This window comes from Anastrepha obliqua, chromosome 5 (genome assembly GCF_027943255.1).
Source record: "Anastrepha obliqua isolate idAnaObli1 chromosome 5, idAnaObli1_1.0, whole genome shotgun sequence".
NCBI lineage: Eukaryota > Metazoa > Arthropoda > Insecta > Diptera > Tephritidae > Anastrepha > Anastrepha obliqua.
This window is the reverse complement of record NC_072896.1, coordinates 49,769,708-49,785,273: the sequence shown is the minus strand read 5'-3', so window position 1 is coordinate 49,785,273 and position 15,566 is coordinate 49,769,708. Positions and strand designations below refer to the sequence as shown.

The 15,566-nt window shown below is 36.9% G+C and overlaps 2 protein-coding genes across 2 annotated transcripts in view; one reads left to right on the top strand and one right to left on the bottom strand.

Moving 5' to 3' along the window:
• Positions 1 to 15,566, bottom strand: part of LOC129248382 (serine-rich adhesin for platelets) — a 62,231-nt gene that overhangs the window by 43,965 nt on the left and 2,700 nt on the right. The window lies entirely within an intron of this gene.
• LOC129248384 (ubiquitin conjugation factor E4 A) lies at positions 3,110 to 14,802 on the top strand. Its single transcript, XM_054887913.1, has 4 exons — positions 3,110 to 3,960; positions 4,019 to 4,407; positions 7,995 to 9,063; positions 13,716 to 14,802. The coding sequence occupies exons 1-4, from the start codon at positions 3,195 to 3,197 to the stop codon at positions 14,516 to 14,518; spliced, it is 3,027 nt and encodes a 1,008-aa protein (XP_054743888.1). The 5' UTR covers positions 3,110 to 3,194; the 3' UTR covers positions 14,519 to 14,802.

Genomic DNA, 15,566 nt, shown 5'->3' with positions numbered 1-15,566 from the left:
TGTCCGGCGTTTACCTACACCGGTCGATCCTTTTCCGTTTTTTGTAAATTTTGTCTATTTGCTTTCTCTGTAAATGTTGTGAATTTATTTAGATATATATTCTTTCTCTCTCTCTCTCTCTCTTTCATTCTCTCTCGGATCTCTCCCTCTTTCTTTGTCTGCCTTGAAAGTTTCACTTCTCTTATGTGTACTACGCTTCACGTACTTTTTTTATTCTATAAAACTTTGTGTGCTCTGTCCGTCTTTGGAATACCTTACCTCACAAAATTAAACGTATAAAAGAAAGCTCGTGCTTCAAAAATAAATTGATTCGGTACCTTGCCGAAAATTGCTGAATGTACTCAAAAGGTTCCATATTATCTCAATCTATTCCATAATCCCTACTCTTACTACTACTCATGCCTATTATGATAAACGTCGGATGATATGCGGCGGGAGTTAACTCGATCCGCACTCGATTCACTTTTTCACTAAAATGGCATTATTGTTACCGACGGATGCACTGCATTACAATCCGGGAACTGTGTTATCAGCATAATCAGCTGTGCAAAAATTTCAAAAATATATAAATATTTGTTAAGTGTGTAAAATGAATTCAATAGCGTTTTATATAGATTTTAATGAAAGTACAAGCAATGATGCAAGACGAACCCGGAAAAAAGTAAGGGATAATGCTGTCGACGTGTTCCAGTTGCCTGATGATGTGTAAGTTCACTTTTTAAGGACAATTGACGAAAATTTATGTGAACTCCTCTTGTAGATTTGTTAAGCAATTCCGCCTTAATAAGATAGCTTTCCAATATGTTCTTCACATATTAAAACATGGTCGATATCGCCAGAGCTCAAACTAGAAGCCTGTCTTGCTGAAGGGGGTTATCAAAATGGTACTGGGTAAGATTTTAATATTGGCATGGCGCAGTCCACAGTGTCCATAGTACTGTCAGAAGTTTTAATATTTTAGAGGCAACACTATGCCCCAGATGGATAAGCTTGGCAATGACCGAGACTGAAGAGCTTGAAGCCGAAAGATATTTTTTTGGAAAAACAAGAATTCCCGGCATAGTGATGTGCGTAGATGGCACCCACATAAAAATTTTGAAACCTGCTGGAGACAATTTGCACCTTTCCCAAACTCTTTTGTATTTGTAGTGCCCCCAACACAGTCGTTTAGGCCCACTAGAGCAGCAACATCTTCTTCTAGCGACGATAAAGGTAGTTCCCTATTTTCGCCTCCACCAGTTGCTTGTAATTCCCTTTTATTGTGCGCCAGCTTTTTCTTTACTGCTGATTTTAAATCTGACCAAACCTTTAATTAAAACGCAAATAAGTACTTATATTCTCAATGAACTTTTGAATTATCAACAAACCTTTTTCCATTCTGAAATACTCTTCGATGGAGGCCCTAATGAATTCAGTTCCTCACGCACACTCTCCCAAAATTGCTCTACCTCGTTAGGAGCACTTCTGGTAAAATTTTTTGCAATATCGGGACACTCCTTCATACGAGATATTAATCCTTTAAATTGCTCTCTGGTGGTTGTATGTTTCCTAAAAAATATAAATTTTGCCATTTGTATAAATTTTGCCAATATATATAATCCGAAAAAAAACAAATAAAAATGTTTTTTCTTACATTTTATTGCTCTCCATCTTTATTATAATAATATCCGCAACACAATGACCTGCGGATGAGAAACGAGTAAATTTGTTTGAAACGCGAATTGAATGCGGTGTTGGTAATGCCATTTTTTTTAATCGATCCGTAAACCACATTATCGATCCGCATCTGCCTTATCCGACGTTTATTATGATACCGAATACTGTCGGATCGAGTATAACTCCCTCCGCAACCATCCGGCGGATACCATAATAGGGGTGACTATTTTTACCTTTTTTTAATACCTTCTCCAACTTCAACTTCTTTACCGCTAGCTGTAATTTTAATTTTAATTTTGATTTTACTATTAATTCTTTTATCTCCGCTTTAATTATGTAAAGCATTCTTAAGATCAATCATTGTAAAAATAACCCATGGTTGTATGGTTGACTTTAATAATAAATAAACGCTCGTTTTTAAGAATGCAAGACATGAAAGATGAGAAAAGCGGTTGTTATTGAATTTGTAATGCAATGTTTACATACCTCCTCGTGATATAACAAATGAAGCAAACTTTTAAAATTGACTCGGATATCTCATCTCCTATATTTCAAAGGAATAAACATTTTCCAAAATAAATCCAATTATCCAAAAACTTACTCCAAATTTTCGTTAATAATATCTAAAGTTAGAAGATTGCAAACCAATCAAAGTTTAAAGCGAAAGTAATTTTAACACTTGCATAGATTAAATTAATATGGCTCAAAATCATTCAACATATGCACCTTAATGGTAGACATAGAGGGGCTCTCGCCACGTTTAAAAAACGACCCACGTAAATGAATTACACAATAACACACAAGATACTAATGAAAATCGTCCCAAGGTATCTCATGGAACTGGGACGTATAGTGCATCAAAAGTAAATATTCTTTTATGAACTTTGTTTTGATGTCAAAACGACAAAATCGTCAGAAAATATGAAATGCATTTTTTAAATTTATTATGTGCTAATTTATATTTTTATTTTACGTGCTTAGATTCTTATTTGTAATGAAACGGAGAGTCGTCTTTAGTTATGTATATTAAAAAATTGGGTTTTTTTGTATATCTTACATATTTATATCTACACATTAATTCAGCATTTACCTTAACTTAATGCATGTATATATTTATTATTATTATTATTATTTAGTGACTGGTATGAATACCAGTACTAAAATTATGTTTGAGCATTGGCTGCAGAGGCCATCAGCTCTGTGTCCTTTGTGGGTGTCTGGATTATTTGTTATATTGTCATTTCGATAGTTTTAATGAATTTGCTTATTTTTTCGATGTTTGAATGATGTATATAAAATTAATTATTCAATAGTTTCAATTTTGAAATTACAATGTATCACAGAAACTTTAAGACCCCAAACAGCTGATTTCCCTTCTATTTTTCTTTTCTCTATTATTTTTCTTTTCAGCAAGGCAACCCGAATCGGGTTTGACACTTCCTTGTCGTAGTGAAATAAAAAAGTTGTGATTTTTGCCTGGAAAGAACGAAAAGTGTTTTCCCTTTAGCTTCTCTGTAAATATAATTTTTGCTTTCACCATGGCAGAGGCTGAGTCAAATCCCTTCGCCGCATTATTAAACGAGTCAGAAAAGGAAAGTGGTTTCAATCAGGAGCTGCTAGAGCGTATTCTACTCTTTACATTGCGTAAAGGTGCAACATCCAGTGCTTCGAATGGACGCACACTAATTTCCATGGCTGATACAATAGTAACCATGGACGATGAGTCGACAGTAAATGAGGATTTACTTGGCCATGCTATCTTTGAGCGGTTGATGCTCAACAACCCTCATGAATATCTGGTGGCGCCCAGAGGAGGCGTCGCAGATGATGAAGCTACTGAAACTCGGGCGATTTGTTACCTACACCGTGCATTCATGGCATGCGAACAAGCGAAGTCGGAATTACCTGAACAAAAAGATGATTGTGAAAAAATACGAAATATTATACTCATTAACGCGAGTACTTGTACACGCCAGCCAGAATTATTTTCAAACCAAAATTTGTCTGCTCAGTGGTTAGATGTAATGGAACACTCTCATTCAAGTGATGTGACAACGCAAGACTTTTTTGTACAAACAGTGATAAAAGTAATTGCTGAAGATGATCAAATTGAAGCGCTGGGAGCTTTAAAAGCGATATTTTATCCAATGTTGGCTGAAGTACAAAAACAGTTAACTAATGTTAGCCTCATAACAATTAAAAAGATCACTTTCTGGATCTTGGGTTTCTTTGTGCGAGACAAGCGTGTGCCTCAGTTAGGAGAAGTGTTCATCGATTATACCACACCCAATCCGAATGCCAAAGGTTTATAAATATGAAATATATATTTTTCCGATTTACTAAATTTATGTTCCCACTGCAGGTAGTGAGTATATGGATACATTGCTGGGCCAATTGCTTTGTCTGTCAATTATGCCTAAAAAATCAAATGGACCTTATGAATTCTTTGGAGAAATTAGTTTGGAGACTCAGCACTCTGACCCATCGCTGTGGCAACTTATGGCCATACATCAGGACTCAATTTTTAATCTCATCAAACAATTATTAGTTTTAAGCCCAACCACCAAAAAAAAAACTTTACAATGGATTTCTAATTGTTTGCATGCAAATACATCGCGAGGCCATTTATGGAGCAATATTAACTTACCCTTTGAGCAGGTAGTTAATCAAAATGCTAGTGACTCGTTTATGATTGGCTTAACAGCTGTGCTGCTGCGGCTTTGTACTCCATTGTGTGAGCCCACCATGAAGGTAAGCGCATTGACATTGTTTTTTGTTATTTATATATCAAAGCGTTAGGTCAATGGCCTGACTACACATTATAATAAAAAGTTTCGCATTCAGTTGGTCAGAAAGCATAAAATCCATCTGCTGCAAGACTGCTTATCATTTCGTATACCCTGCCCATCATACCCATCTCACATCTTTAACTAAAATAGGACGTAGGCTGGTTTGGTGGCTAGGAGTACACACGAAAGTCTAAATATATATATATATATATAGTAAGATATGTTGAAAATTCTTTCCTCAATAGTGGTAAGTGCAAATCGATGTTGACAAAACATTATTTTATATTTTTAGAGGCTCATTAGAATTTTTCACTTGATAAAAAAGGATAAACACATTCAGAGTTTTTGACAGATCTGCTTTTGTCAAAATTACTAATATAATAGCTGATTGTTAATTTCATAAATAGTAAACACATTTTAACCTCGGATCATTTTCGGCGTCCGCCGTAGCACTATGAATCCGTCCGCCGGGTACGAATCCACTTAAGATTCTGTGAATTTGTCAAAGTTATAGGTTAATCCCACTGGGCAGTTTTTTGAGTACATTAGTATTTAATATATGATATACGCAACATAGAAGAAATATCAATGACCCTCTGCCAAATAGCGAACGATTTTTTCATATTCAGTTCAATTTATATGCGAAACATTACGAGAATTTTATTAGAAATGTTTACACTTAAATCTTCTTTTAACATGACAAAACTCAAGGCATATATTTTATTAACGGTTTATTAAAAATGTGGGAATATTAAGATTCCGAACAGAGCTCTGAGGCAGGGGAAGTCTATAAGATTTCTGAGGAAAATTATCAATATTTTACTAGCGGTCTTAGAACACTACAAGCAAACTATAAAAAAAAGATGATGACTTCTTTTGTAATGGGGATAACCTCGTAGGTATCCTTAAATCTTGAAAAAAGCTTTGTACCTTCATGAATATATACAGTTACACATTTCCGCCTCTCAGCTCAATCCTAAATAAAGGCCCAACTTTATCTATTTAAAATCAATCTAATCGCCTTGAAGGTTTTTTCAGTTTCCACTGATCCACACGGGATAAGTCCTCTCAGTGTGGTGGGCGCAGGTCTTAACGCTTTCTTCCAATCACATATGCCAGCGCAGATGCAACTCTCTTTCTGTCCTGCCTGTAGTGATTGGGGTGCCGCAGGTGCAGTGACAGGTTGATCGTATCTCTTCTCTCGCTCTAGTATGCCGTTCAGCTTTCCGACAAGTTTGCCAGCTGCTTCTGAGATTTTGCTCTCCTCTAGGTAGAGTAGGTATTATTCCACCCGCCGCGTCACTCAACCTAGGTCTCCTGAATGTGTTGTTGTTGGATCTGTCCAATCGATGAATAACCCGACCAATATCTCAGTACCCGACCGCTGATTACAGTTGCTACTCTTCGAAGTTCATTTGCTCTGTTAAATTGAATATTGAGTTTGTGGTGACGAACCAGGTTGGTTTCAAAACAAAAAATTTTAATGCATTTTAAGGGGGGAAGCTGGTCTAGAGCGCAAAAAATGGGCATATTTTATGAATTTATTTTGACTCAACAAAGAAATCAATCTAAAATCTGTGAAATAGGTTTAATAATATAGCTTTCATGGTACAAATACAAAATTTTTCGTCTGAATTAATTTCAAAATGGCCGCTGTCCAGCAGTTCTCCTAAGGCGCCTTTTTTTTCTAGTGGGTCCATTGCCGAAGACGTAACTCCTTAATTTTTGTCCTGGATCAAAAAATAAATTTTTTTTAGTTTCTATATAACAACAGAAAGAGACGTACGTAGGATTTTTTCGATATTTTGTTTTTTCGCGAAATGGTGCACGTTTGAACAAAAAGTTACAATTTAGTTACAATTTTCACTATAAAGAACGACATAAAATTGTTGATTAAAAAAAAAACTATGTAATATAAATAAAAAATCCTACGTACGTCTCCGGAGAAAGGTATTTCGAATGTATTGTCAAAATTTCGTAAGAATCGGTAAAGATTTGTTCGAGTTATGTCTTCGGCCAGTTTAAAAAAAGTGATTTCGAGAAAAACGCGTTTAAAGTTGTAAGTAGCGTTCGGGGCATACCTGCGAGGCACTGCCGTCGAATGAAAAATTTGTGCATTTAGACATTTTTGCTGGCATCCCTCATTTGGTATATTATTTCTAAGACCCTAAAACACCTTTTAAGACAAAAAAAAATTTTTCGATTTTTTCAAAATTCTAGACCAGCTTCCCCCCTTAAGTTAGCAGGATTTAGGAAGCTATTTTGAATTTTAATTTTATTTATTAGCTCCGTTTCTTTATATTCAGCATTCATACGCGTTACCAGTATTTTTGGACTATTCATTTTTGCTTCTGTGATATTATACACTACTTTATTGAGGTTGTTGGTTAAAGCTGATTCAATTTTTTGTTTCTCTATAACAATATTAGCGTTTATTACCACCTAACCATTATGCTTATTTAATACCCTATCAATTTTCATGTTTGAGGCATCAATTTTGTTAAGATCAACCCTAGTGTTTATAACCGTTTGTTTATTTGTTGGCTTAACAATAATAGGAGGTATACCTTTTAAAGCTAGTTAAATTATCTACTTTTGTTATTTGCTCCTTATTAACATTGCACAGGCTCTACTCTTTTTATAATTTCTAATTTCTATTGGTTTGTTTTTTTAATGCCATTCACCAACAGTTTAATTTCTTTGTTGTGCTCACTTAGCAGTTTCTCAATATGATCTTTTTGTTCTTTTATGTTGACTCTGTTGGTCTCTGCTACTTTGAGCATTTCTTTTAGGGCATCATCAACATTAGATATATATGTAATGCAGTCGTTGCACATGAACCGTAAAAAAGGCACTTGAACCTTCACAGCATACACCTGTTTCTCCTCTGAATCCTTTTCGGCATCTTCCGCACTCCGACATTGCTCTCAGTAGTAATCCGCTACTTTTGGAAAGACAAATGCAACTGCTACTGATTTGAATTTCACTTTGTTTTATTTGCACTTTGTTTGTTTTATTTATTTACTTTAAGAATATTTATTTATTCAGTTATTTTTAATATAATTATGTATAAGTATATATTTTGCGCCCTTTCGCTCAATTTTTGTATCCAAGTTTTTTCTAATATGCAATTTGCCAATAGATATTAAATGTAATAATGAATTTCATCACTTTTCAAGAGCGATCAAAAACACATCCGTTGATGTTGATTGTTAACAGAATGTGGTTGTTGTTGGTGTGGTATGTCGTATGACCCTTCAGTGTGTCTTCTATAGGGAATTTTGTGGATTTTCGTTGGATAAGATATACGACGTCGACCGATAACTTCACTGCTCTTGGCGAAGTGTTTTGAAGTGCAACCACAACAACAACAACTTATTCGTAGATTCAATATCTAAAGCGCTCGGGAAAGAAATCTGTATTTTTAAAACAAATTCTACCTTAATTCATATTCTTGCCATCTCTTATTGTTTTTATCTAACGACGTTATGGTTTTTTTTTTTAAACTCCTTCACCACGGTTTAAACTTTGACTTAATTTTTTTTTCAGGTTTTACTTGTAGATCCAACTTATTGTGCTGTAGCAGACGAGGATCGTGCAGTGAAACAAGTGAGCATGCTGAAAGCCACAGAGGAGACCTGTTTGTTGCCCACTGAGGAGAATGAAACACGTGTCGTTGGTGAAAAATTCAATTTCGTTACGGAATTGTTCTACATGACACACAAAGCATTCGAGCTTGGTTACCGCGCATGCATTGAACGCTATTCTCGCATGACTCGTGAGTTGCATAATTTACAAACTGCCTATCACGATGTCGCTCAAAGCGATCCCAACAATGATTTAGCTAAAACTATGTTGCGTATGCTTAAAGAACAAATGCAGCAATACCTGTGCATGCGCAATGGTCTAATGGAACCCAAAAATGACACACACATACTTAAGTTCTTCGAAGCCTCTGCCATTTGGCTGACAGAAATCACCTTGGTTACAGAGGAGGAATTTAAGGCTGCCATGTCTAAGCTAGACTTTGCGCCGCACTCATGCAAGCAACGTCCCATACCCGACAAATGTGAATTCGTACCGCCATATTTGAAGTCAGTACCAGAGAATGTTATCGACAATATAGTTGCGTATTTAAGTTTTAGCCGACATTTCCCGCCCGGTCAATTCATCGAGCTTTATCATTCATCACATGATGCTCTATTTAAGATGATAGTTTTATTTATGGGTAGCGCAGAGCTTGTTAAAAATCCACATCTACGTGCCAAATTAGCTGAGGCGCTGGAGTTTCTGTTGCCCAAACAAATTTCTGGAAGTATGCGTAGTTCATTTATAACACATGTGTTCGACAATAATGTGGATCGTTTGAAGGTGGTGCGCAGTTTGTTGAATGTTTTTGTAAGCATCGAAATGACCGGTCAATCGGTGCAATTCGAACAAAAATTCAATTATCGTCGTCCCATGTATGCTATTATGGAGTACTTATGGACCAAAGAGGAACACATACAATGTTTTAAGACATTAGCTTTAGAAGCAGAGCAAAATATGGAGGCTATTGAACCGCCACTATTTCTCAGATTCATTAATTTGCTAATTAATGATGCTATATTCTTGTTAGGTAAGTGGAAATATTTATTTTTATTTATAAGAGCAGTAATTATAAATAACCAATTCACTAAAATTTAATAAGAGCGCTGGCTACTAAGGCCTTTAGCTCGAGCTTTATACCTTTAAGGCTTTTTTAGGGGTAGTTTACATTGCATGAGTAAGTACAACTTGGTGATATATCGAATAAAGGGTAACAATAAATTTATACTAGGATCGCCCATACGTCGAAATTTCGACGTTATATAAATACGGAGAGCAAAATTTAGTCATACCTGTTTTTAGTCTTTATAGTCATAGAAAAAAGTTGAAACATATGGTATATTGGGTAGTCGAAAAAGTCTTTTCGTATTTCTAATCAAACTTCAACTCATTTTTTTTTTATATAATATTTATAATAAACTTTATTAAACCAAATATGTACCATTTTGGTCGACCACCTTTTGCCATTTTTCTTCTAGAGACTTTATTCCATCAGTGTAAAACATTTGTGGCTTCTCGGCGAAAAACTGCGACAAGTAATTTTCACAGGCTTCTCGTGAAGCCAACTTTACTCCATTAAGGGAGTTCTGCATTGACCGAAACAAATGGTAGTCCGATGGTGCAAGATCAGGGCTATATGGTGGATGCATCAAAACTTCCCAGCCAAACTCTCCCAGTTTTTGCCGAGTCATCAAAGATGTGTGTGGCCTAGCGTTGTCCTGATGGAAGACGACGCCCTTTCTGCTGATCAGTTCTGGCCGTTTTTTTTTTTCGATTGCTTGCTTCAATCTCATCAGTTGTTGACAGTAAAGAGTAGAATCAATCGTTCGAGCAGGCTGGAGCAGTTCATAGTGGATGATTCCTTTCCAATCCCACCAAACACACAGCATAACCTTTCGAGGCGTCAATCCTAGCTTTGAGACCACCCTTCACCATGATCTTTTTCGCACATTATTGTCGTATTTGATCCACTTTTCGTCTCCTGTTACCATTCGCTTCAGAAATGGTTCGGTTTCATTTCGTTTCAGCAAAGAATCGCAGATGATAATTCGGTCCATTAAATTTTTCACAGACAATTCATGTGGTACCCAAACATCGAGCTTCTTTTTGTAACCAGCATTTTTAAATGGTTCAAAACCGTTTGATGATGAATGTTTAGTGCCTTGGCGATGTAATGGCAGCTTATGTGACGGTCCTGGTCAATCTTTTCCATAATTTCATCGACTTTTTCAACGATAGGTCGACCGGAGCAAGGTGCATCTTTCACATCGAAATTTCCAGAACGGAAGCGAGCGAACCATTGTTGTGCTACACGAACTGATACAGCATCGTCTCCGTAAACTTCACAAACTTCATTGGTGGCTTGCGTGGCATTCTTCCCTTTTTATACCAAAATTTCAAAATATAGCGAATTTCTTGATTATTTTCACTCATTTTTGAACAGTTATAACTTTTTTTCAACTTAACCAAATTTATTTTTTTTGGTTAAATGAAGCTTAAAATGTCACCTTTCTAACACCATATGATATGACACAATGTGATTGGTAGCACTGGAGATAGATGACTCCAACGACATCTATTGACAAAATACGAAAAGACTTTTTCGACTACCCAATATAAATGGATAGCTTATGTTGAAACTTTTTACATGATATATGTGAATAGATGTAGTAAAATTAAATGTGAAAAATATCCCATTTTACCTGTATTAAGCGATCCTATATCTGGCGGCCGCCGTAGCCGAATGGGTTGGTGTGTGATTACCATTCGGAATTCAACGAGAGAACGTTAGTTCGAATCTCGGTGAAACACCAAAATTAAGAAAAACATTTTTCTAATAGCGGTCGGCAGGCAATGGCAAACCTGATGTCAATATCATCGGCATACGCCAGCAATTGTACGCTCTTATAAAATATAATATTGTGCATTTAAGTTCTGCGGCTCGTACGATGCTCTCCAACATCAGGTTAAAGAAGTCACACGACAGCGAGTCGCCCTGTCTGAAACCTCGGCTCGGAGAAGTCCTTCAATACAAGGTCGCGGCATCCAAGAAATTCCTTTCCGTACTGTCGAATGCAGCTTTGAAATCGACGAAAAGATGGTGTGTGTCGATTCTCATTTCATGGGTCTTTTCCAAGATTTGGTGTATTGTGAATATTTGGTCGATGGAAGACTTTCCCGGTCTAAAGTCACACTGATAAGGTCCAATCAGTTGGTTGACGACGGGCTTCACACAATACGCTCGCTAGAACCTTATAGGCGATATTTAGAAGACTAATCCCGCGATAATTGGCACAGATTGCAGGATCGCCCTTCTTATGGATTGGACGGAGCACACTTAAATTCCAATCGGCAGGCATGCTTTCATCCGACCATATTTTGCATAGGAGCTGATGCATGCACCTTACCAGCTCCTCGCCGCCATGTTTGAATAGCTCAGCCGGCAGTCCGTCGGCGCCCGCGGATTTGTTGTTCTTTAGCCACGTTATCGCTATTCTCACCTCGTCATGGTCGGGTAGCGAAACGTCAATTCTGTCACCGACGATTGGGGTATCGGGATCTTCGCATTCTCTGTGACATGCGCAGCTATCACTGTTTAACAGGCTCGCCGGAATCCGATTTCTTCTTCGGCGGCGGTACGTAGGAAACGAGAAATGTTGATCCATTGCTCGTGCATGCCGGTTTGTTGGGCAGTGCTCTCTGAGAGCAGGAGTGAGAGTCGAGTGGCGAATCTTCTGGCTGTCTGTTGTGATTGCAGCTTTTCGATGTCGAACATTCTTTGCGTAGGTAGATGTACTTTTTTTGCTGCACAGAGGCGTGTGCGCAGTTTGGCTGCAACAAGGTAATGATCCGAGTCGATGTTGGGTTCCGGGATCGTACGTACATCTAATACACTAGAAGCGTGTCTTCCATCTATCACAACATGATCGATCTAGTTTCCCGTTTTTCGATCAGGGGACAGCCAGGTGGATCTTTTTATGCTGGAATCTGGTGCTGCAGACTACCATGTTTCGGGCCCCGGCGAAGTCGATCAGCCTCTGACCGTTAGCGGAAAATTCCCTCCTTGCCCACCCTGGCGTTGAAGTCGCCAAGCACGATTTTTATGTTGTGGCGGGGGCAGCGCTCATAGGAACGTTCCAGGCGCTCACAGAAGGAATCTTTGGTCGCATCGTCCTTCTCTTCCGTCGGGGCGTGGGGGCAAATTAGCGAGATGTTAAAAAATCGCGCTTTGATGCGGATTTTTAAGTGGCGGCTCCCAAACCCAGCGCACAACTAGCTATCCTGGAATGCTTCGCCTTCTCCCGTGAGCTCACTTCCGAACGGGTGTTCGGAAGCTACCCAGAGGATACGTGGGCTAATCCCGAACGTTGGGAGCTGCTTGAACCATATGCAGAAGAATCGTCTGACCACTTCCAAGTGAATGGCGATCAGTGACTTTCCACACTTGCGTGGACTTCTACACATGGAACCATCCTCCAGACAGTATATAGACAGACATTAAACGACATTCGTCGGAAGATCCTTACCACCTTCGTAAACTCCCGACCCCCGAATGCCGGAGTTCAACCACTACCTACCTTATTTAGTAAACTAATACAACAACAACGATTTTTTAAGATGATGAAATCCTCTCAAAAGGGATGAACTTTTCCAACTTTCTTTGTGTGTAGAGACCCATATATGTATGAATAGATACATGTAATCAAAAATAAAATATACGCAAACCTGCTTAAGAAAAAATCATTAAAAAATTCATGTTATGAAAACTTAAATTTATAAATTAAAGAAATGAAATAAAATCCTTCTAGACATGTTTCTTCTTAATAACATGACATGCTTCTTATTCACCTCTTTTTTCGATATAAAAAAACGGGCTGACGCTGCAGCAAATTCTTTTCAAGTTCCATTAAATGAATGCTCAAGCAAGGCCCACATTAACGCTCAACACTCCAAAAGCCTTCAGAAAAAGGTTCATTTTTGAAGATAAATAAAAACCCACGAAAATCTCGAAATTAATACTTTCTTTGGTTCTCTATTTCGGAATGCTCTCTACTTGGCTAAGAGGGATTGTTTTAACGAAAAGTTTAATATACGGCAACTACCGGCTTAAGAAAATTGCTCTTAACGTATTATGAGATTTTCTTTCATTTAAAAGAAACATCAATTTCTGCACAACTGCAATTTTCGGCCAAACTCAGGTTATTAGTACGAGATAACGAAATTAAAACAGAAGGCACATAAAAAGCAGGAAATCTTTTAAAGCAGAAAAGGGTATTTTTACCCTTTTATTGGTAATATTGATAAACTCATGTTTATAGTTCTAAATTTATGAGTAATTTTCTCAGAACGTACAAATTAACTTGGATTTCATTTTAGGAAAAAAACGTTAAAATAAAAGAGTAAAAGTAAAATGCAGAACATCTAATATCAAGTTTAGATTTGATTCTCTCGGAAATCATTTTAGAAAGAAAAGGTGAAATGAAAGAGTGAAAGTAAAATGCAGAATATCTAATATCAGTAATATCAAATTTAGATTTAAATTCACTCAGAATCGATTGAATTACAGAACCTGCCTGATGATCCTTTTTTGTAATATAACAAGTCCTATTTACCATAGAAATTATGCTAGCCTACCTTATCCCCATAAATTTAATCAAATACTTTTGCTTTAAATATCTTCAGACGAATCACTTTCAAATTTGGAGCAAATACGGCAACTACAAGAGGCGCAAGGTCGTGGAGATTGGGATGCACTCTCACAAAACGACCGCCAACAGCAGTTGTCTAGTCTACATCACTTAGGCATGATGGCGCGGATTGACAATATACTCGGTCGCGATACCATTAACATACTAAAGCTGCTTACAACGGAAATCAAAAGCATTTTTTGCCACAATAGCATGGTCGATCGTATTGCCGCCATGTTGAACTATTTCCTTTTGAATTTGGTTGGTCCGCAAAAGGAGCGTTTCAAGGTAAAGGATAAGAAGGAATTTGAATTTGATCCAGCGCAAACGGTGTTAGAAATCTGTCGTATCTACATCAATCTTAGTAGCAGCGATCAATTTTGTTTAGCCGTTTCGCAAGATGGCCGCTCATACAGCTCCCAGTTATTCACCTATGCTGAAAATATACTCATACGTATTGGCGGCGGGCAACTGATTGGCGAAATAACTGACTTTGCGGCCAAAGTACAACGTATGGAAGTACAGTACCGTGAAGAGCAAGAATTCTTGGCTGATGCACCGGATGAATATCTGGATCCAATTATGTTGACGTTAATGAACGATCCGGTAATACTGCCCAGTTCAAAAGTGACAGTGGATAGATCGACAATCGCACGTCACCTGCTCAGTGATCAAACTGATCCTTTCAATCGCGCTCCCCTCACAATGGACAAGGTGCTACCAAATAATGAACTAAAGCAGGAGATCGAGAAATGGATAGCAGAAAAACGCAGCGGTGCACGCGTGTCGAAAAGTTGAAGATGTGCGCAGCGTATAAAATAGCCAAAGACGTTAGTATTTGTAAGAGGCGCAATAAAATCTATTGGTATGTTTACTGCTGGAAAAGTAGCTGTATCTGCGATATGACGATACAAGAAATAAATATTTATGTATATATTCTATATATACAAACGATAAATTAGTGAGACCTGACAATTTTGTCGTACCAAAAGCTTCACATTCCACTGGAAAAAGTTTTTTGTTAATTAAAATTTTAATTGAAAGTATGAAAAATAAAATAAATATATTTTAAAGGTTATAAAGAGGAGCTAAATGTGATCATTGCATGAATATTTTGAACTTTTAAAAACTTTCACAGAAATGAAACACGAATAAGATATTAATCATTATAAATTCCAGGTTCAATCAAACTAATGTAATTAGTTTTATAAACTGCGAAAATTGCAAATATTGATATATTAATTGATATATTAATGGGGTTTTTTGGTATTAACTAAGAATTATAAGAATTGTATTTCTTAAATGTATATTAATTTAATGTGTCATTGTTGCTCAAAGGCAAAATCGTGAATTACAGTTCATTTAAATTAATTTGCGTTAATCGTAAACGACGCCTTTTAAATTTTTTTTGTTTCCTTACACCGATTCCATGTGGAATTAGACAGGTGAAGTAATAAGAGCAGTAAGAAAATTTGCTAAAAGGAGGTAAGGAAAAAAATGTGTGCGCTTTTTAAGTATTAAAGAGGCAATTACTTGAATTTTTTTTGTAATACCTAGATAACGGGGTTTTCAACAAGAACTTTGTTTGTCAAAATAAAATAAAAAAATAATAACTTAAATGGAAATTACTTAAATTTTTATTGTATTAGAAAGAGTAAGGTTTGACAGTTATGATTGAAAAACATCATCGGACAAATGTCTAACACGACCAAAGACCATTATCAAAATTTTCAATAACTTTTTGGCAAAATGGCGAGTCTATTTTGTTATAGGGCTGTCGAAATGAGTCCGTTGCGGCAACGCATTTGACTGATGTGATGTGTAAAACGTATCGTATATAAAAAAA

Coding starts and splice junctions, on each gene's coding strand:
- LOC129248384 (XM_054887913.1), top strand. CDS start 3,195: ATGGCAGAGGCTGAGTCAAATCCCTTCGCCGCATTATTAAACGAGTCA. Junction 4,408..7,994: donor TGTGTGAGCCCACCATGAAG/GTAAGCGCATTG, acceptor TTTTTTTTTCAG/GTTTTACTTGTAGATCCAAC. Junction 9,064..13,715: donor TGATGCTATATTCTTGTTAG/GTAAGTGGAAAT, acceptor AAATATCTTCAG/ACGAATCACTTTCAAATTTG.